Source organism: Siniperca chuatsi, linkage group LG23 (assembly GCF_020085105.1).
Source record: "Siniperca chuatsi isolate FFG_IHB_CAS linkage group LG23, ASM2008510v1, whole genome shotgun sequence".
NCBI lineage: Eukaryota > Metazoa > Chordata > Actinopteri > Centrarchiformes > Sinipercidae > Siniperca > Siniperca chuatsi.
The window spans coordinates 99,282-121,117 of NC_058064.1; the positions used below are offsets into that span (position 1 = coordinate 99,282).

The window sequence follows — 21,836 nt, forward strand, 5'->3', positions numbered from 1 at the left end:
GCCATATCATAACAGAAGTTATCTCATTGCCCTTTTCCTATAGAGCAGGTCTAGACCGTACTCTTTATAATATTATTTACAGAGACACAACAAATCCCACAGATTCCCTTTGGCGACAGTGACAAGGAAAATCTTCCTTTAACAGGCAGAAAGCTCGGGCAGAACCAGACTCAGAGGCCATCCACCACTGCCGTGTTGAGTTGAGAGAGAATAATGGAGAGAATACATTATATGTTGACAGTGAATATTGTGCAGATATGTTCATTAAAAACATTTCCTAGCAAAGGCATAATTACTGACATCAATGGTAAACACCTGGAGGCTACTCAGGTGTCTGCAAAAGTCAACAAAGAGGTAATAAGATTTTTTATGTTATTAAAAATGAAATGAGGTTTTCCTCTTCAGAATGACCTATTCCTACAAAATATGTTTGCTACAATAATTTATTTATATTTGAATGCACTTTTTAGGATACAGGGTTGCATACTGAATATAAAATATGAATCTTCACAGTTACCAGACCTCAAGCCATATGTCCTATAATGGATTTACAAAAGTAGCTGGATCCGATGTTAATACAGAAGTACAGATTAAATGTATTTAGTTACTAAATAAAATTCTCATCTGGTTTCATCAAAATAAACTAATAATAATTTCTTAAATATCTTTATTTTTCTGTTAATGACAAAGATTGTTGTTGTTGTTGTTGTTTCAGCTACATTTCATCACGTTCACCTTCACTTCACAGATAAAAATACTACAAACAAGATTTTCCTCTTAAATAAACTTCACCATAATATTTCTGTTTGTCTTCAACACAAACTCTGATGCAAACATTCAGTTTTTTGTTTTTCAATATATTGGTTAATCATCTTCATGCTTTCTGCTTCAGTCACAAATATGTTAATTAACACTTTTCTGTAAAAGCAATAAAAATAAGGCGACACTGTTCTGTAAAACCTGCACCTTTAAAACAATATCAACATTAAAATACTTAGATACCAAAGAACATTTATAATTCTGCACACATTCACATATTTTATGCCTCTGGGCTGTAATGTGGAGAGTAATCTGACTACTGCTCTGCTTTAACAATAACTGACACATGATTAAAACCTTCAAAATAAAAGACTGACACATGAAAAAAAACTTCAAAATAAGAGAGTGTTTCAGTCCAGCTGAGATCTAAAAGGCTTTGGTCAGAAACCTTCTTCTTCCTGTTGGTGACGGACAGTTTACAGGATGAATCTTTTAATATTTTGGGTTTTTTTAAAGTACATTCAGCTCTGGAGACAAGATAATAATATCCTGGATGGTCTGAAGACAACCTGAGGACAGTTTGAGGACAGTTTTAGTTTAATGTCCGACAGCAAAGCAGCTTGTGAAAGACGTTTCTGAACTCAGCGTTGAAGGCAGTGTAGATGATCGGGTTGATGGCGCTGTTGACGTAGCCAAGCCAAGTTACCACAGAGATAAGGGTGGGGCCGATGTCACATGACTGACACAACACCTTGGTAACGTGGACGACGAAGAAAGGTGTCCAACAGGCCAGAAACACACCTAGAGACACAGAAGACAAACACAGTTAGAGGGACAGACGGTGATATTTATTCTTCTTTAACAACATCTTTATTCTTCTTCTACAAATTTGTGAGGATTTATCTCAGTTATTTAAGACAACTTCTTATCATTCAGTACAAGTTTGAGGTGCTGCAAAGATATCTGATAAAGTTAAAGGCAGACTGTAATCAAGACATGGCTTGAGTTGTAGAAGAGCCATAAAAATATAAGATTGTATCATCTGCATAAAGATATATATTATAAGTCTGTGTTGGAGTAATAATATTGTTTATGTCGATTTTGGTCGAATTGATCTTCATAGGGTTTATTAACAAACATTTAAAACAGTTCCGTGAATATACACAGATACTAGATCAGCTATCCAATCAGATACTAAATAGATTATCCAATCAGAGGACTAGAAATATTAGGTAGTAGTGAGGTCAAAAAGGCATCTTATTTCAATAAGAAGAAGCTTGGAAATAAAAGCAAAAATTGCTCTTCAAAGACTCCAAACTGATTTCCAGCTCACTCTGACGTTTTGAGAGTTTTGAGTGTAGCTCCACCATACACCTGTTTCCAAAAAAATTGTGGTGGAGCTACAGAAGAGTGTCAATCTAAAGGTGAGCTCAGGTATACAGATACAACAACGCTGTCTCCTAGAACTCATGTTTATATACAACTAATTTGCAACAGCAAATATGTTTAGAAGGAAACAATGCTGCCCAGTTTGTTTTTTTATTAACATAATGAGGAAATCTTGTTAATTAACATATCTGACAAGTCACAAAATGTTGATACTGGATGTATCTGCAAAATATTCACTGACAACGTGTTCAATTTGTTTTCCACCAAAACATCTGATCTCACAAAACAATATCAGCTGGTAGTGACTACAGCATTATTCAACTGTGTTCTGGTTATGTTTAGACTCTCACAGCTCTGTTAATGTTAGAGAAAGATCCTGGTCTGGTTTAATACAGAAAAAGTCTGCAGTGACTTGAGACATGACGTATTTATTAATATTTAACTGAAACCACCATCTTTCAGTAACATTAACACAGACAAGACTCAGGATGTGAACCTGCTCCCTGCTGTCGAAGTCTGAAACTTTGCACTTCCAACATCCACATTGACCTCTGACCTACGACCCCTGTGTGGAAATTTGCATAACAATGGATATTATAAATCTGTGTTGGAGTAAAAAATAGAGCTACAAGGATTACTTGATTAATCAATTCATTGATCGACAGAAAATTATTCAGCCAAAAAAAAATTTTAAGCAAAAATACCAAACTTTCTCTGGTTTCAGCTTCTTAAATGTCAATATTTTATGCTTTTGTTTGTTATATATGACAATAAACTGAATACTGGACTCTGAGAAACTACAACAGGCATTTTTGATTTTCTGACATTTTACAGACAGTTATTCGATTAATCGAAAAAATAATCATCAAATGAATTGTTATGAAAACAACTGCTATTGCAGCCCTATTAATAATATTGTTTATGTAGATTTTGGTGTGATCGATCTTCATCGGATTAATGAACAAACATTAAAAACAGTTCAACATTATGTTCCCATATATTAGATAGATATTAGAGGACCACAAATGTTTGGTCAGTTGGTGATGAAACAAACAGTCACTCATATATAAAACACCCAGCTGTCAGAAAATAGTTTATACAGGTGTGTGGTGAAGCTACAGTAGATGTGAGTCTAAATGCGAGCTCAGGTTTACAGATACAAAGAGACAGATAGTATCTTGTGGCTACTGAATGTATATCATTGCATGTTAAATGTAATTATGTTTGCATGTTAGAGCATTTTATTTACATATTGAGTCCTGATTGCGCAGTTGAACTGCTGTGTATGTATTTTTTTGTATTTTTGCATGGAGTAATTTTTTATCATTGTATGCAGCACACAGCTGCTTTTCAAACCCTTGAAAGTGCCAGTTTAGTTGATGCCATTCAAAACTGGAGTTAAGCTTATCAGATGATCAGTGACTCAGCAACCAGTTTACACCTTTCTTAAACTTTAAACAGCAGCTCACGACAGAACAACACGCTCAGTGTTTGATGGATGAACGTTCATCATCAGACGATGTTCACCGTCACGTCACTTATCAGATATTAACTACCATCAACAGGAAAATTAGTTCAAACTGAATCCATTGTAACCCATCATACAGGCAGTTTTTCCTTGAGTGTGAGATCTGAGTGTTGGTCTTTAAATGTGGCTGTGGTGTGAAGCTGCACTGAGACAGTAAAGTGGTTTCCACGGCGATAGATAGAAGCAGTCTCTATTTATACTGAGGGAGATCACAGCTTCACTCTGTGTTACAGTAAAACATGAAAAACAATTTGTGTAGAGAACAAACATCCAGCTGAGAGAGAAGAAAATCTCTCATTTAACAGTAATAAAGAGAGCACTTTGTTCTCTGTGTGGAGCTGCAGGCAGTCGAGCTGAGTTACCTCCTGGAGAGACACATTTATCATATTCTACAGTCATATTAAATCATATTCATTAACACTGGCAGATGATAGAATCTGTGGGTGCTGACAGAAACTGACTGTGTATAATGACTTTATGCTAAATGATGCGTAACATTGATGTTTCTGCATTAATTTGAATCTAAATGATCATTTATACAGTTTATTTACAGTTTAACCCTCATACAAACACAGAAATAGAGCTGAAACAATTAGTTGATTAATGAATTTGTCGATTGACACAAAATTAATCAGCAACAATTTTTAAAGCAAAAATTCAGTAGGCTTAGTTCCTGCTATCCAAATGTGAATATTTGGTGGTTTTCTCAACTAACTTCAAAGATTTCTTCATCTAAGACATCAACCTGTCTCTTAGACCCCATTCCCCCTAGGCTGCTTAAAGATGTTTTACCCTTAATTAGCACTTCTTTACTGGATATGATCAATCTGTCATTATTAACAGGCTATGTACCACAATCCTAGTAGCTGTAATTTAACCGCTTCTTAGAAAACCCACTCTTGATCCAGGGGTTTTAGCCAACTATAGACCTATATCTAACCTTCCCTTTCTCTCTTAAGATCCTTGAGAAAGCAGTCGCCAATCAGTTGTGTGACTTTCTAAATAACAATAGTTTATTTGAGGATTTTCAGTCAGGGTATAGAGTGCATCATAGCACAAAGAAGCACTGGTGTAAATTACAAATTACCTTCTAATTGCATCAGACAACGGACTTGTCTCTGTACTCTGTCTTGTTAGATCTTAGTGCTGCATTCAACACCATTGACCATCACATCCTATTACAGAGACTGGAACATGTAATTAAATAAAAGTAGGTTCCTACAGTCTCCAAAAGTAGAATGGGAGCCAGAGCAACAGCTATCAACCTCCTTTCTTGTGGAATCAGGTCCCAGTTTGGGTTTGGGAGGCAGACACCATCTCCACATTTAAGAGTAGGCTAAAGACTTTCCTCTTTGATAAAGCTTATAGTTAAGGTGAGTCCTGAACCATCCCTTAGTTATGCTGCTATAGGCCTAGGTTCTGCCCAAGGTTTCTGCCTCTTAAAAGGATGACTTTCCTTGCCACTGTTGCCAAGTGCTTGCTCATGGTGAGAATTGTTGGGTCTCTGTAAGATTAGATTAGATTCAACTTCATTGTCATTACACATGTACAAGTACAAGGAAACAAAACGCAGTTTAGGTCTAACCAGAAGTGCAATAAGCAAGTGCAGGATATAAAGTGTGTGCATAAATGCAGGATAGAGCAGTATAATGAAAATATTTACAAGTGGTACTATGGACATTATATACAGATGGCATTACTATAAACAGAAGTATACTGATGGATATGTACAGTAATGTATTGGACTCGTAAATAATATTATAAGAGTACGGCCTAGAGCTGCTGTATAGGAAAAGTGCAAGGAGATCACTTCTGTTATGAATTGGTGCTATATAAATATAATTGAATTACATTTTTTTTTTACATCCTATCATTCTCTGCTTTTCTTTCAGCCGTTATAAACAGCAGAAGATTTCTGAAAAGGGCTTTAGAAACACTAATGGTACCTTTACACTGAGCATGACACAAATAAATGAAATGCAAAAAAATCATCAGCAAAATTTTCAGATCAAAAGTATGAACACCTGGGGTGTTCTGGTGGTCGCGGGGTTGAGTCACTGATTATTTCATTTCCAGAAATACTGGCCTCTTCCACTCAGGTGGAATAAATTTCAGCAGGAATTAAAGCTGGATCACCTGATTTCTTTGGCAGAGTCCACCATTGACTATTCCTGTACCTGCAGTGTTTAGATCTGAGTGAGGTGTAGATCTTCTTGCTTTTATCCAATATTCATGGTTCCAGATGTAATTTAATGCTGGTATATTGCTCTTTTTATCCTTTTCCCTTATTTGCAGTCTTGTCAATTTTATGTTTGTCTAACTGTATGATTTTTGCCTTTGCTGTTATTTTCCTGTGTTCACAGTGCTCTCATTGGCCAGCCTGTGTAAATAAAGGTTGAGTGAATGAATGATACTAACCAACGACAACAGGCAGGACCTTCATGGCTTTCCGTTCCCTCCTGCTGACTCTGCTGCTCTTACTGTTTCTTCTTCCTCTCTTTGCTGCGTTTGTCTTCATCAGGTCGTTCTCTCTCCTGCTGCCTCCCTCCCTCCTCTCTGTGGGTTCACCGTCCGACACACTGTCCATCTGCGTTGTCATCGGGTCGCTCTCTGACACGACCATCGCCCCATCCTGCTGCTCCTCCATCGCAGAGGGTGTTGTCATGGAGATGGTAAATGGGGAGGTGGGGCTGAGGCTGGCCGGCGTGGCGTACACAACTTTCTCTCGACTCCCAGTTGTCGTGGCTTTAGCTCGCCATAAAGCCGATCCGAGGCGTAAAGAGAGAGCTCGACGACCGGCTCGACCTGCCTGAGATCGACTCCGACCACTCCATCGCCGCAGGCCTCGAAACATCCAATAATACAAGAAGAGCATGACGGGACAAGGCACAAAAAAGGAGCAGACGGACGAGTACACCACGAACCGGTCGTCCTCCAGTTTGCACACACTCGGATCACGACCCGGCACCTGGTTTAGACCAAAGATGACCGGACTCGCCACGCCCAGAGATAGCACCCAGGTAGCAGTGATGAGAGCCAGCTGACGGACACTGAACTGGTTCCTGTTGTACTTCAGAGGGACCACCACTGCGATGTACCTGAAATACAACACAGGCAGGTGAGACCACCACTGCAATATACCTGAAATACAACTCAGAAAAGGTGAACCCTTCCTCCACCTGATTGGATGAAGGCTTCACTCTCTGATCTGTCAGTGGTCTTTGCTTTCAAACTGGGAGAACATGGCTGCTTTTCTTCTCTCAAATTCTCCAACAATATCAGACTAATTCTGAGGTGAGAAACAGACCATGTATTCAATAAACAATGGTTGATTTTATGTTTACACCCAAATTTATATAGTAAAAAAAAAAGACCTTGTACATAGTTGAATGCACTTATTCTAAGTCGCTTTAGATAAAAGCGTCAGCTACATAAATGTCATGTAAAGAAAAAAGCAGGAAAATAGACAAAGCGAAAAGATACTTAGCCCTGACAATGTTAACCCATCATCTCACGTGTCCTCCCACAAAGACTCCTGCGAAAGACTCCTTTGTCTTTGTTCGCCCGAGTCTTCGTATGATGAGGCTGCCGCTTCAAACAAGGAGTGACTTTGGTGATTACTTGGCTACAGAAGTGCTAACCACACCTCCTGTTAATTAGCAATACAATGACCCCTGTGGTCATGGCCTGTCAATAGAAATAAATCTCCACTGACAGGTCAACAAACAAACAACAGTTAACAGATCAGGGAAGAAGTGTGATTTCTAAACATCCTAAACTGTTAGAAGAAAAAGAAAAACGTCTCTTAACCCTACACTGGTTTCAAATTTGTTCACCACAACATTAGCTTGCACAAAGCCCAGACCAAAACAGATTATAATGTAAATACCAAGAATATAAGAATAGACTAACTGATAGTTACCTGACACAGCACAATTTAGTAATACCAATGGTTTAATTCAATAAAACAGAAACAGCCGGAGCAGGAGACTAACTAGATTATAGTCAACTGACACCACAAGAACAGTCTACAGTCAGATTAAAGTCTACTAACACCACAACAACACCACACATAGACTAAATGATTTGTTAACCAACACAGCAGATAGAGTACAGTCAAGCAGAGAAATGCCTCTTTATAAGTTAATATACTCAGCCTAATTCTAGCAGTCTTGATGTAAATTATCCCCAGAAGTCAGAATGGACATTGTCAAAAGCAGCTGGACTTGTTTTAGATTCTTGAAGATGTTTCTCAGGTAAACGACCTGACAAAGGTTGAATTGCTGGGACTCCCCACCTGTCAGTCAGAACGGAAGAAGACTTTTAGATGAGATGAGAAATGTCTTCAAGAAGTCCAGCTGACTCTGACTCAGCACTTCTAGATTTGATATGGTGTTATATGGTCTTTGCAGTTTGTACGCTTTATATTTAGAATCATGTTTCAGGCACCCATCAGGAAAAAAATATTTAGCCTCTATGGTCTATGTTAGGAATTTATTTCCACAAGGTGTTTCATTACATTTTCTCAACACTTTGAACGCTGTCAGTCGGCTCCATTAGCAGCTGTCATCTATAGAAATCTAAATATAATCATCTGTTATCTCACTAACAAGGTGCTAAAAACATGACTGCAGCTCTATAAATATGATTCAGAGATTTATTACAAACTTTATCTTTTCTCTGTCTCGTGAAGAAATTTAATGAGAGTAATTTATTTTAAAAGCTTGGTCATAAAGATTCATTAAATTCTCTTTAATAATAATCTTTACTGTAAGAAAGAGGATCATCACATAATCGTGATTCTTAGCAGAAGAAATATTCAGAGAGTCTTGTTATTCATTCAGGTCAAACTGAAGTTGTGTAATTTAAAAATCTTAATTAGCTCTGCTGGCAGTGGGTTGCCAATTAAGTCTATTATCTCCTGTATGATAGAGTTCATCACACTATCATGAGTGGGACCCATTACTCACGCAGGTGGACTCACCTGTCCACGCTGATGGCACACAGGTTGAGGATGGAGGCGGTGCACAGCATCACATCCATGGTCATCAGAGCATCACAGATGTAGGTGCTCAACGTCCAGATACCTCCCAGAAACTAGCACACAGCACAAACAAATATGCCGGATGAACTAAATGATGCATTATCCTCACTTTACATATGCAAACTCGTATCAGTCCTCACAAACACCGCCATCCTCACTGACCTCAGAGTAGATTTAGAGTAGCCAAAATATCCTGGCTTTCTTAACTGTCCTTACTATGCAGGTGTAAACTGGTCTTGGTCCTCACAAACACCTCCGTCTATACTGACCTGACCTGAACTGTCCTCACTATGCAGTATAAAGTCATACTGGTCCTAATAAACACTGACCTCTGAGTAGACGTAGAGCGGCAGCACCAGCACAGCCAGCAGCAGGTCGGCCACTGCCAGGCTGATGATGAAGTAGTTGGTGGCAGTTTTCAGGGAGTGCTCAGTGAGCACACTCAGACACACCAGGATATTCCCCAGGATGATGACCAGGATTAGGGGGACACCAAGGACCAAGGCCAGGTAGTTGTAGTCCCTCAGGTGCGTCTCACCTGGAAGGCTGCCAGGTGTCACATTGTCCATGATGGATGCCCTGAACACAGCTGCTGTGCTGCATTCAACATCTGGACACAAAACAGTTAACTGTCAGGGTCTTCTTTGATTACATTTCTTTCAACCTTTGCTCCAGCCTGCTCTCTGCTGGATTCTACTCCAGTTAACCTTCCAATGATTGTCCTCTGTGCGGAGGAGAAGAAGTAGGAATTTTCTTTTCTCATTTTTGGTCAACAGAGATGAAACCTTGTTGAACCTATTGACCCGAGGTTCAGCGGCTCTCACACTACCGTCAACCAGACTCTTACAGTTTGCATTCTCCACCAGACTACTGCTCAGGACATTTTTGCAGACAATAACATACTGTAGTCGATTCACTCTGTGATCTGGCAGAGTTTTGTAATTCCCATTGTGTCCGTTAGCTCCCCTCGTGAGTGTCACACATTGTCTGTGCACCACTGAAACCCAGTGATGTGTGGCTTTTAATGTGTTTCATAGAGTGTGTTTCGGAGAGTATTTATGAAGTGTGCAGGTCTCACCTTGCCGTTACCTTTCCCAGGTGTTGGCTCAGTACTCGGTGTGTTTCAGTCTCAGTAGTTTGACAGCAGGCTGAGTTTGTATTTTTCTCTTCACTCATCATGATGAGGTCTGCTGGTCGTTTTCTTCTGGTGACTGCAAATAATAAACAGGGAACTTTAGTTTATTTGGACTCAATCCCACATACAGCATCTTGCTGCCCCAAATACTCACTAGAGCACCAAATGTGGATTAATCTGCAGCTGAAAATGGTCCCCAACAAATGCACTATTTCCTCCTGTTTGAGTAATGTTGAGTAATGAAACTATATATTTGTGAGATGTTTGGATCCTGCTCATTTCCTCCTACAGTCTAAAAACCTGTAAGTTGAACTGGAAACTCTAACTTGCACACTCTAATATAAGCAAATGTAGATTTAGTAGAAAATCAGTTGGCTCTGAATGTTTGGAACAACAGACAGAGAGGACATGGATTCTCCTACTGGAGCAGTCATTTTTAGCCATAGTCGGTCCACCACTTTGGTCCAGACTGAAATATCTCAACAACTGATGATGATGGATTGTCATGACGTTTGGTTCAGACATTCAATGTTCCACTCAGGGTGAATTGTATTAACTTTGTTGATGATATCATAAAAACTCACAATTATCTTAACATATAGCAAGCCAAGGTGAACCTGGACTTCTGGGTTCTTTTCCTGCAGTAAGAAAACCTAATTCAACATCACATTGATATTTGTAATAACACAAATAGTATGTCGTGTCTCACCTCATATGTTTAGATAAGGACAGTATTTTTTTTATGATCTAATATCATTGTAAGATTTCTTGTTTTTTAGACAGCCTTTAACGAACATCATTTCCCATAAGCCCTATACCTTTGCAAGTTAAACGTCATGGCTCGACAGAAGAGAGTCGAGGAGGTCATGGTTAGCTCAGACATGTCTGTAATAACAACAGCACAGAGAGGACTAAACGCTAAAAAGTTTTTAGACAGCAGAGATTACAACTAAAACAGTTGTACAGATGACTTTAGAAGAGAGCGTTGGTGAGTTTTATGGATATGGATGAAACCAAGTTACGATGATGTAAGTACCCACGCTGCTGCGCTGGTACATTTTCATGGGAGCCACAGTTTTTTCTGTTTTTCTGCTTTCTGTTTCCATTGTTTAACTTTGTTAAAATCACAGAAGTTTCCATTTCTTATATCCAGGTGTGTAGTGGACCTGATTTGTCTGAGAATATGGAAAGTAAACTCCAGGAACACATTGTGTTGCGTTACAGAAGCTAGACAGGAAGTGACATCATGACTTCGGCTCGCCATTGATGTGCACCATACTCACACTAATTTGTAAATATACTTCACTACAGCTGCTGAGCATCAAATATAAACTTTATCCTCCTACATACAGCTGCTCCCCAAACCTTAATGATTCGAATCATCAGTGGAGAAGCTGCCGAGTTGACTCACATGTTGTCACTTAAATCACTGCACTTTTTTTAGCTGCCTCATTATGCACAGAGCAACATGGGATAACAGCATGACTGGATATAAACTTTCACTGATTTGAGTTTTGTCTAAAAATGACCAAACTACAAACTAACAGTGATACACAGATCACACCACCATCCTCACAAAATTTACCTCACTTATTAAAAATGACCCACTTTTCTAAAAATGGCCCCACTATGCAGGTCCAAACTTGTATTGGTCCTGACAAACACTGATAATCCCTGCTAACCTCACTGATCTCAGATGCAGAGCGGCCACAGTCCTCACTTTCTCAAGTGTTATCCAGGTCCAATGTTGTATTGTCCTCAACTCAGATTAGACGTCCTCAATGTTTTTTTAAACTATCTTTCTTGTACTTGTCCTCACAGACACCGACCTCAGAGTAGATGTAGAGCAGCACAACAGTCCTGTCCTCACTGCTGGTGTAAAGTCACATCAGTCCTCATAAACAAGTTTCTCTGAAGTTTTTGTGAGATCCGTTCCTCGTCTATCTCAGGGATCAGATTCTAGGAGTGTGATGCAAAGCTACTATCTTTATCTGTTTATGTCAGAAAACATCTGTATTATTATCTGCATAAGGATTATACCAGAAGTTGTTAGCAGTTGTCTAATCTGCTTCATTTTCTGCATTACATATTTTTCTACTATCATTTATACTGTAGTGTATATGTATCTATATGTTTAGCTGCCAACAAAATAATATATTTTAACCATATGCCTGAATCAATCCAATAATAAAATATATTAGAATACATTATTTAAAGTAAATCTAAACTGAGTCTAAATAAAAGTTGTGTAACTGTTAAAGGTCCAGGTGATAAACAATAGTGGAAATAAAACAAGTCAGAATTCACACATCTTTATTATCAAAGGTCCTGCTGCTTTGGCTTCTAGCGCTTCCTGTTCACACTGTAACCATGAAAACAATCAGCTGGATTACTTTTGATACTAAAGAACATTATCTGTGCATATCCAATAATGTTTTCGTTTTTGTGTAAAAGGCTAAAAGATATGCTATTTTAGTGAAGTGTCCACAGGCAGCCGTTCAAATGTCACAAATCTCCTGCTGTCTATACGTTGTGACCTTATTAGCTATATAGCAGGGAATTAATATTAATTAATCAACTAATAAAAACAATGGTGTTTTCTTTGACTGTAAAATATATTTTTGTTTGCTAAGTTTCTGAAAGAGTTGGTCTCTGCTGGTTTTTATGATCCTGGCGGTGTAACGGAGGTAGAAGTTGGTGTGGCTTGAACAGATGGTAGCGTCAATAGGGCTGATGTCTTGTGTCTGATGTGATGTTTGGATTAATCTGGTTTCCACAGAAGAAACTTGTCACTGTTGGAGCTTTTTGTAACTGACATGCATCAGTGATGAATCATCATTCAGTGTTTGTAATTTGTTGTGTAGGATGATGGATCGTCTATCACAGCTGCCATATTGTTTCAGCAGCTGCAGAGTTTCTATGATAAATGACTGAATCAGAACGATTGTAGACGACCTTCAGGTCACACAAATATTAGTTTCATACATTATGATTTATAATATTGTAAACATGTTTGGATGATTGTCTGCATGTTCATAACAAACACAGACTGATGTGTTTCTGTTTATGATTCATGCTGAGCCTGCTGCTCTTTTATTTTGACGGTCATATAAGGAAGTGGAGCAGGTTGTATTAAATGTCAGTGGTATTGTTTGGTGAAGTGGCTCTTCTCAGAGTGAATTAGATCACAGAGCTGCTCTCATCCTGTGATACTGCTCTCCAACAGCTTCAGCGTTACCATGACGCCCAGAGATGAGGACCAACATATTGGTCATATTCACCTTATTTTCGAATGCGGAAGTAAACAGTTTGTCGAACTTCCAGTTTTTGTGCCGCACCGTTTGATTGTTTCCCTGAGCTAACTAACATTGGCTTAACTAGCTTATTTAACAATGTTGTGGCAGCACTTCCAAAATCAAAAAATCAAAAAAACACAGCAGAATGATAGAATGATGAAACAAAATCAATATTGAGCCACTTCATCCAATAAAGCACACTGTGTGTGTGTGTGTGTGTGTGTGTGTGTGTGTGTGTGTGTGAGTGAAGGGGGCAACTCCATGAACACACACAAAATCTTTATCAGTTTGAAATAAATTATGCTTTTGTAACAGGTAACACAAAGCAGCCTGGCTTCGTCTCCATAGCAACGGTGGCTGAGGATCATGGGTAATGTAGCCTAGCCTTCTGCTATCCAAAAATGACAAAAAACTTTATTTCTCAGAATCGAAGGACAAATAATTAAAACTGACAGCCGTAACATTAAGCTATCATATTGTTGAATTTCAAGGACACTTTCGTGTTTTAGTTTTGAGAAATGTTGAGGAAATCATTGAAAGAAAACCTTAACATGGCCGGAGCAGTTCCTCTGAGCGTCTAATATTGCCGTAGATGGTTTTAAATTGGAGTTAATTGAAAGCCCGGTGTGTCTGATACAGATGCTAAAGGGGACCTTGTGTGTCTGTATGAGAAGCCAAGGGGTGAGACAAAACGTCGGTATTTGACGACCTGGGGATGAGAACGGGTTGTATAAGCACACCAAAAATATGCTAATGTATTAAAACCTGGTTTTATACAAATATACACAATATATACTTTGATGATTCTCTCACTTTTCACTTATCCTGTGAAATATCTCAATGTCGACCAACAACGTTGCCACAAATTTTCTACAGACATTCATGTTCCCCTGATGATGAATCCTACTGACGATTCATCTGTTGCCACCATGAGGATCACATTTTTGTTTTTTAGTACAATGTCTCAACAACTATTGGATGGATTCTGATGAAATATGAGTCATCATTCATATTCCCCTCAGGATATGTTATAATAACTTTGGCGATCCTCTGACTTTTCATTTAGCGCCATCATCAGGTTTATGACCAAATATCTGCAAAACTTTCCCATCAGCCTCAGCTGTACTTTGGGTTAGGGATAGGGCTTAGGTCTAGCTTTAAAGAAAATATATACACAACCTTCCTTAAAAATATACATGTATATTTTTGTGCAGTATCTGCAGTCTGGTTTGGTCATCTGCTGTCACAATTACTGCACTCAAAGAGAAACAAACAACTAGACAGCTTAAAGAGAGTTAAATCAAATTAAAGCTAGCTGGGGAGATAGCCAGCGCTAGCCTTCATTCTATCCAGAATGCTGCGGCACGTATACTGACAAGAACTAGGAAAAGAGATCATATTGGAGAAAAGATTCTCCAAGATCTCATAATACCTTATTACCCGACTAGGACACTGTGCTCCCAGGATGCAGGGTTACTTGTGGTTCCTACAGTCTCCAAAAGTAGACCGGGAGCCAGAGCCTTCAGTTATCAAGCTCCTCTCCTGTGGAACCAGGTCCCAGTTTGGGTTCGGGAGGCAGACACCATCTCCACATTTAAGAGTAGGCTTAAGACTTTCCTCTTTGATAAAGCTTATAGTTAGGGCTGGCTTGGTGAGTCCTGAACCATCCCTTAGTTATGCTGCTATAGGCCTAGACTGCCGGGAGACTTCCCATGATGCACCTCTTTCCTCTCTCCTCCTCTCCCTCTCCATCTGTATGCATTTTTATCCCGTTACTGCATGTTACTAACTCGACATCTTCTCTCTCCCGTAGTTCTGTGCTTTCACATCTCTCTCCTCTCTCCTTCTGTCGCTTTCAGCAGGTATTTCTTCCTCCGGAGCTGCAGAGTCTGGATCTGTGGTTGTGGGCCACCTGCTGCCCCTGTGTTCCTGCAGAGTCTGGATCTGTGGTTGTGGGCCACCTGCTGCCCCGTGTTCCTGCAGAGTCTGGATCTGTGGTTGTGGGCCACCTGCTGCCCCTGTGTTCCTGCAGAGTCTGGATCTGTGGTTGTGGGTCGCCTGCTGCCCCCGTGTTCCTCCTCGACAACTGCTGCTACAGTTGTTGGTATTAGTCTTATTACTATTATTATCACTATCATTCCTATTAATATTACTTTATTAACATTAATATTACCACTACCATTACATTTTAAAATTCTGAAAATGGAATTTGCATTGTGCACTCCACCCTGAGTCTGGTTCTGCTTGAGGTTTCTGCCTCTTAAAGGAATGCATCTTTTGTTTATCCCCATATCTGGCACGTTGCATATCTTTTTCATAACCTCATCCATGGCTGTTGTCATAAAAATGAACATCCTTGTCTTACCAGACAAGGATGTTTAGAGGTACACACTTCATTGCATTACTTTATCAATATCCACATGCTGCTTTCTGTTTAACATCAACACACACAGATCAATACTAAAAGTACAAAAACAAAACACATGACCCATGTGAAATTCATTATCGTTCAAAGGAAAACAATTAACAACATTGACTAGAGTAGATTTCAAATCTGCATATCTGCAATCATTTGTACCACAGCATGCCAATCCTCTGTCACTTGTCTAACACATTCAGTCTGCTTTTCAAATCTAGGACAACTAGTGATCTCAGTGTCGCATACTGCATTATTAACAGCATCACAAAGCAAAGTTCTCATCTCATACATGACATATTTCTTTTTGACATAGTTGACTGGATACGTTCCCCATTATCCGGTTGAGTATTTTCCCCTCCAAATGTTCAGAGAATCCTTAATTACAGTATTCACCCTATTATCCACTGTAGTTATCTGTTTTAGTGTTGCAATGAGAAAAGGGTTCATCAACCATTTCTGCAAAGCATCTGCAGCAATGTCTTGAATGTCGTACGTAGAAGGTGATACGATCCCAAGACAGTCCAGTACATATGCTTGTGCATCTGCATAATTTTAATTAAAAACCTCTTGCTTAATTTCTCCCAGATGCCCTTTGATATAATGCAAGGGATGTATGTCATGTGTGCATGAGTAAGATTTTCTGTACACTTCATCCGTATAAATATAATATATATAATATAATATACACCTGTTTTTTTAGCTCTTTGTTGAGGAATTGTGTGTAAATAATAGGCTGTTGGATTAGATGGGGTATCATGATCAAAGTAGTCCAGAGTGTCCAAACAGTCACAATTAAACTGTGTCTCTCTGTATGTATCGTCTCCTGATCTTTCTTCAGGAGAAAACAATGTCAAATTTCTTTCCCCAACTCTTTACCAATGTCATCCACCCAGGAATTATCACTGTCATCATCCTGGGATTTTGGAAAATAATTAGGCATGGCGTAAGTTGGCAGCACATCACACCATGCAAAAGGCCTCACACCTGTATAAAACAGCCCATGCCTTTTGATCCAGAAAATCAATCAGGTTTTTTAGGGGAATACTTTTTCTTTCTAGGAGCCATAAGCAGATCAGCATCAGCAAAAGATTTATACGTTGTTTTGGAGTCAAGACCCCTGAATGTAGCAGCCGTTGTCCCACAGTCACTGTTTAGTATATATATATATATATATATATATATATATATACTGCATTACAGGTGGTCCATAGAAGCTTTTTTAAATAAATAAGTTAGATATTGATTTACTTCTCATTAAATTAGAAAAACAATCATATTTCTAACCAGATTACAGTCATCCTTCTCCAGTTAGCTGATGTCTTAAATTTTGTGTAAACCAGATACCTGGTCTCTGTAATCGGGGTAGAGGATTAGAAAAACCTTAAGGTAGATTTCTCCTGCAAAACAGCAGTTTCTCTGTATGCACCAGGTTTGTAATCGGCTTTTTACATATGAGGATGTGCAGAACAAATGTGACTGTCATGTGTAAGTTAGAAGTAAATCAACAACTCCTCGACAGAATACGTCTTTGCCAGTGACTCCCAAAATTACATATAAGACTGATGGAGAGTCCCAGCGGACTTTGGCAGGCTCAAGAAAATACAGTGGTGTGAAAAAGTTTTTGCCCCCTTCCTGATTTCTTTTTTTTTTTTTTTTTTTGCATGTTTGTCACACTTAAATGTTTCAGATCAGCAAACAAATTTAAATATTAGTCAAAGGTAACACAAGTAAACAGATAATGCAATTTTTAAATGAAGGTTGTTATTATTAAGGGAAAACAAAATCCAAACCTACATGCCCCCCCCACCTGGTAAAACATAACTTGACTGTGGTTTATCTCACCTGAGTTCAATTTCTTTAGCCACACCCAGGCCTGATTACTGCCACACCTGTTCTCAATCAAGAAATCACTTAAATAGCACCTGCCTGACAAAGTGAAGTAGACCAAAAGATCTTCAAAAGCTAGACATCATGACCGAGATCCAAAGAAATTCAGGAACAAATGAGAAAGAAAGTAATTCAGATCTATCAGTCTGGAAAAGGTTATAAAGTCATTTCTAAAGCTTTGTGAAAGCCACAGTGAGAGCCATTATCCACAAATGGCAAAAACATGGACGACTCATCCAAGAGGTCATAAAAGACCCCATAACAACATCCAAAGAACTGCAGGCCTCACTTGCCTCAGTTAAGGTCAGTGTTCATGACTCCACCATAAGAAAGAGATTGGGCAAAAATGGCCTGCATGGCAGAGTTCAAGACGAAAACCACTGCTGAGCAAAAAGAACATTAAGGCTCGTCTCATTTTTGCCAGAAAACATCTTGATGATCCCCAAGACTTTTGGGAAAATACTCTGGACTGACGAGAAAAAAGTTGAACTTTTTGGAAGGTGTGAGTCCCATTACATCTGGCATAAAAGTAACACCGCATTTCAGAAAAAGAACATCATACCAACAGTAAAATATGGTGGTGGTAGTGTGATGGTCTGGGGCTGTTTTGCAGCTTCAGGACCTGGAAGACTTGCTGTGATAAATGGAGACATGAATTCTGCCGTCTACCAAAAACTCCTGAAGGAGAACGTCCGGCCATCTGTTCGTGACCTCAAGCTGAAGCGAACTTGGGTTCTGCAGCAGGACAATGGTCCAAAACACACCAGCAAGTTCACCTCTGAATGGCTGAAGAGGAACAAAATGAAGACTTTGGAGCGGCCTAGTCAAAGTCCTGACCTGAATCCTATTGAGATGCTGTGGCATGACCTTAAAAAGGCAGTTCATGCTCGAAAACCCTCCAATGTGGCTGAATTACAACAATTCTGCAAAGATGAGTGGGCCAGAATTCCTCCATAGCACTGTGAAAGTCTCATTGCAAGTTATTGTAAACGCTTGGTTGCAGTTGTTGCTGCTAAGGGTGGCCCAACCAGTTATTAGGTTTAGGGGGCAATCACTTTTTCACACGGGGTCATGTAGATTTGGATTTTGTTTTCCCTTAATAATAACAACCTTCATTGAAAAACTGCATTTTGTATTTACTTGTGTTATCTTTGACTAATATTTAAATTTGTTTGATCTGAAACAGTTAAGTGACAAACATGCAAAAAAATAAGAAATCAGGAAGGGTCAAACACTTTTGCATACCACTGTACATTGAAAGTCTAAAACGATGCTTTGGGTCACAGTTTCATGTAACTACTTTTCATGTCTACATATCAGTGAAGGTCCACATAATGTAAATTTCATCATCCACCCGTGTTGGTCACGGGTCACTGGTATTTTCTATATATGTGACTGCTTTTAGCCAAAAAAGAAGACATGTCGTGATTCTCCATCATGTTGCTGGCTGTGTGAAGAGTTTTTTGAAGCAATATTTAATATTGAGTAGTATTAGAGACATGCAGAGATAAATTTAAAAGGAAATATAACAGAATGGTTGATGACCTCAGTATGTCTCTAAAATCCAGACTACAGCGAAATCGTCCAGGTTCAGAGTGAAGCAGAAACATTTCATTCATTTCATTAAATTTCATGAAACCATCAGAACAGAAACTTCAGCTTCAGTTTGTATGTTTCAGTCAAACATGTTTGTGATGGTGGCGGTGACATAAGAAGACAGGAGGATCTAAACTTGATTTAAACTTTTGAAAAGACTGTGTGAAGTCAAAACGTTGGTGATACAATAAAATCATCTGAGCTCAGTGTTTGAGGTAAAACACCTTCTGAACTAACTTTCGAAATAGACTCATATCTGTACAGGATTGAACAAATGATTAGGAACTGGTTTAAACCAACTCAACAAGTTGACTCAGCAGGAAACTTCAGAATTAGAAATTTAGAATCTGAAATATAGAAAGTGTGTTCAGTCTGGAGACGTAGCAGCTATAATGAACTGAACGTCGTTTCAACAGGTCGACAAATTCATTTTCTTTCTACGTGTTTTTTCTTTTATTTCTTGGAAAGCAAAAACAGAAAATAAGTAAATTTAAGTTGTGCTCTCCTGCAATAAACTACAAAGAATAAAAAATAGTAGAAGACAAGAAGATTAAAGATTCAGACTTACAGTTTAGAAAACGTCTTCAGAGAATCTCCTTCAAAAAAAGAGTCAAAATAACGTCTCCAGTCAAACGTTCTCTCTTCTTTTCCTTCACTTCCTCCTTTTTCAGTCGACTCAGTTTTATTTGTCCAAAATCACAGATTTACAATCTATACAACATCCTCCATCTTCACAGCTCCTCCTAATTCTCCTCCTTTTTTTATCAGTTTCTCCTCCTTCTCTATTTCTCCTTTGGTTATCCTCTTCCTGTTTCTCCTTCTCTTGTTTCTTTGTTCCTCCTGCTTCTCCTTCTGTATCCTCGTTGTCTCTTCTGCTCTGAACTGAAACTTTTTTCTTCTCGTCTATAAAAAGATTCAACATCCAACACCATCGTCACCTCTCTCTCTCTCTCTCTCTCTCTCTCTCTCTCTCTCTCTCTCTCTCTCTCTCTCTCTCTCTCTCTCTCTCTCTCTCTCTCTCTCGCTCTCTCTCTTCATTGTAGCTCTGTGATTGGCTGACAGTCAGTAGTAATGTAGAAACCCTCCTCTCTCTCATCAGGTTGTTTTTCTTTGTTCTGCTCTTCTTCTGTGGTGTTTCTACCTGCTTCCTGTTACAGTTAACCTCTCTAACAGAAGCTGAGCTGCTGATGAATGTAACAGAACATTTCCTTTATATTTACATATATACTACACAGTATGTGCAGTTTTATACCTGCGTATCAATATGTATGATAATAATAATAGTAATTTATATATATTCATATATATGTTGATATTTGAAGCTCTGCAGCTCTCAGACAACAAACAGTTTAAAGGGGATGAAATTCAGACTGAAATTTGCTTCCAATTCATTTTGTTGAAGAGACTCTGCAGTGAGAATTGGTCATGTGACATTTCCTTCATGCACTTGCTGTGTGGCTGTAAATTAATATTATATAAAACTATATTTTTATATATAAAACATATTATAACCCGGTCCCCCTAACCCTCATAGATAATTAGACTTATTTAGATAATTAGTAAGCAAGTCAATGCTGCAGAGAAACGAGACATAAACATACTTAAAAAAACAAACATGTTGTAGAGGAGCAGTTTACTGAGTGTGACTGCAGCGTTGTCTGTCGCTACCAGTGGGTTCATCTGGCACACAGACCCAGAGGCACACTTTTCCACAAACAATATGTTTATTGTTACACTTGGCCACACACACTACTACATGTATAGACAAGTCTCAGTTACCACCGTTGCTTGCCCAGATTCTGCGATGCTGTCCTCTGATCACCATTCAGCTCAGTAAATCCACAAAAGTTCATGTGTGGGTCTGTCAGGCCCCGAGGTCCAGCACGCTACTGCATAAATAGGGAATAAGCGTATATCTTATCTTCACTGTGTTCATATGTAGAGTTATATCATATCGTCAATTATATCATATCATGTTGAAGCTCAGTGAATTGTCCAAAGTTAATGTAACACTTGTTGAATCTAATGCAGTAATATTAAACCAGCTCACTACAGTTTATAACAGATATTTTGATAGCAGCCATGTTGGAAATCTGATCTCACAACAGCTAAAACTGCAGACAAATGACTCTGAGCTGCTGTCACGTCCTGTTCTGCTTCTTAGTTTTGGTTTTCCTTAGTTTCATGTTTTCTATCAATGTTCCCTGTTTTATTCTGAAATATTCTCCTTCCCTCGTGTGTCTTGTAGTTTTACTTCCTTTCTTTGTTTGTTTGTTTGCCTTGCCCTGATTGGTTTCACCTGTGTCTCGTTTTCTCCCCTCACTTGAGTGTATTTAAGTCCATGTATTTCTTTTGTTCAGTGCCAGTTTGTCATGTGTCCATTGTGCCAAGTGGTCCAGCTTCCCCAGTAGTGTTTTTGGACTTTCTTTCTTGGTTGTTGGACTCTGGATTTCCTGCCTGCTCCTTTTGACTTGGTTGCCTGATTTGGACTACCTTTACTGGTTTTGACCCTTGTCTGCCTGACCATCCCTATAAGCCTTTTGTATATTGTTGTTTTATTAAATTATTGAACTATACCAGCTCTGTGCCTGCGTGTGGGTCCAACAGATTATTGATCAATCAGATGATCAGGTGACTAATCCGTCATGGCTTCACATTGAATATCAAACCAATCTGACAGAAATTTGTCCTGACTCTAAAGTTAATCAGAAGCTGAATCTGTCTTAACCTCCTGTAATGTATTATAGGTGAGCCAACAGATGACCAAAGGTGTGTTTGAGACA

The 21,836-nt window shown here is 38.9% G+C and overlaps 1 protein-coding gene across 1 annotated transcript; it reads right to left on the bottom strand.

The window, feature by feature from the left end:
- Nucleotides 1-425: 425 nt before the first annotated feature.
- On the bottom strand, nt 426-19,989 carry drd4-rs (dopamine receptor D4 related sequence). Its single transcript, XM_044186705.1, has 6 exons — nt 19,622-19,989; nt 9,799-9,931; nt 9,050-9,330; nt 8,661-8,773; nt 6,095-6,774; nt 426-1,560 (listed from the first exon to the last, which is right to left on the bottom strand). Exons 3-6 carry the CDS (start codon nt 9,287-9,289, stop codon nt 1,352-1,354), a joined length of 1,242 nt encoding a protein of 413 aa, XP_044042640.1. The 5' UTR covers nt 9,290-9,330; nt 9,799-9,931; nt 19,622-19,989; the 3' UTR covers nt 426-1,351.
- Between the last annotated feature and the right edge of the window lie 1,847 nt (nt 19,990-21,836).

Coding starts and splice junctions, on each gene's coding strand:
- drd4-rs (XM_044186705.1), bottom strand. CDS start 9,289: ATGGACAATGTGACACCTGGCAGCCTTCCAGGTGAGACGCACCTGAGG. Junction 6,775..8,660: donor TGTGCCATCAGCGTGGACAG/GTGAGTCCACCT, acceptor GTTGTATTTCAG/GTACATCGCAGTGGTGGTCC. Junction 1,561..6,094: donor GGTCCTGCCTGTTGTCGTTG/GTTAGTATCATT, acceptor CTGTGTCTCTAG/GTGTGTTTCTGGCCTGTTGG.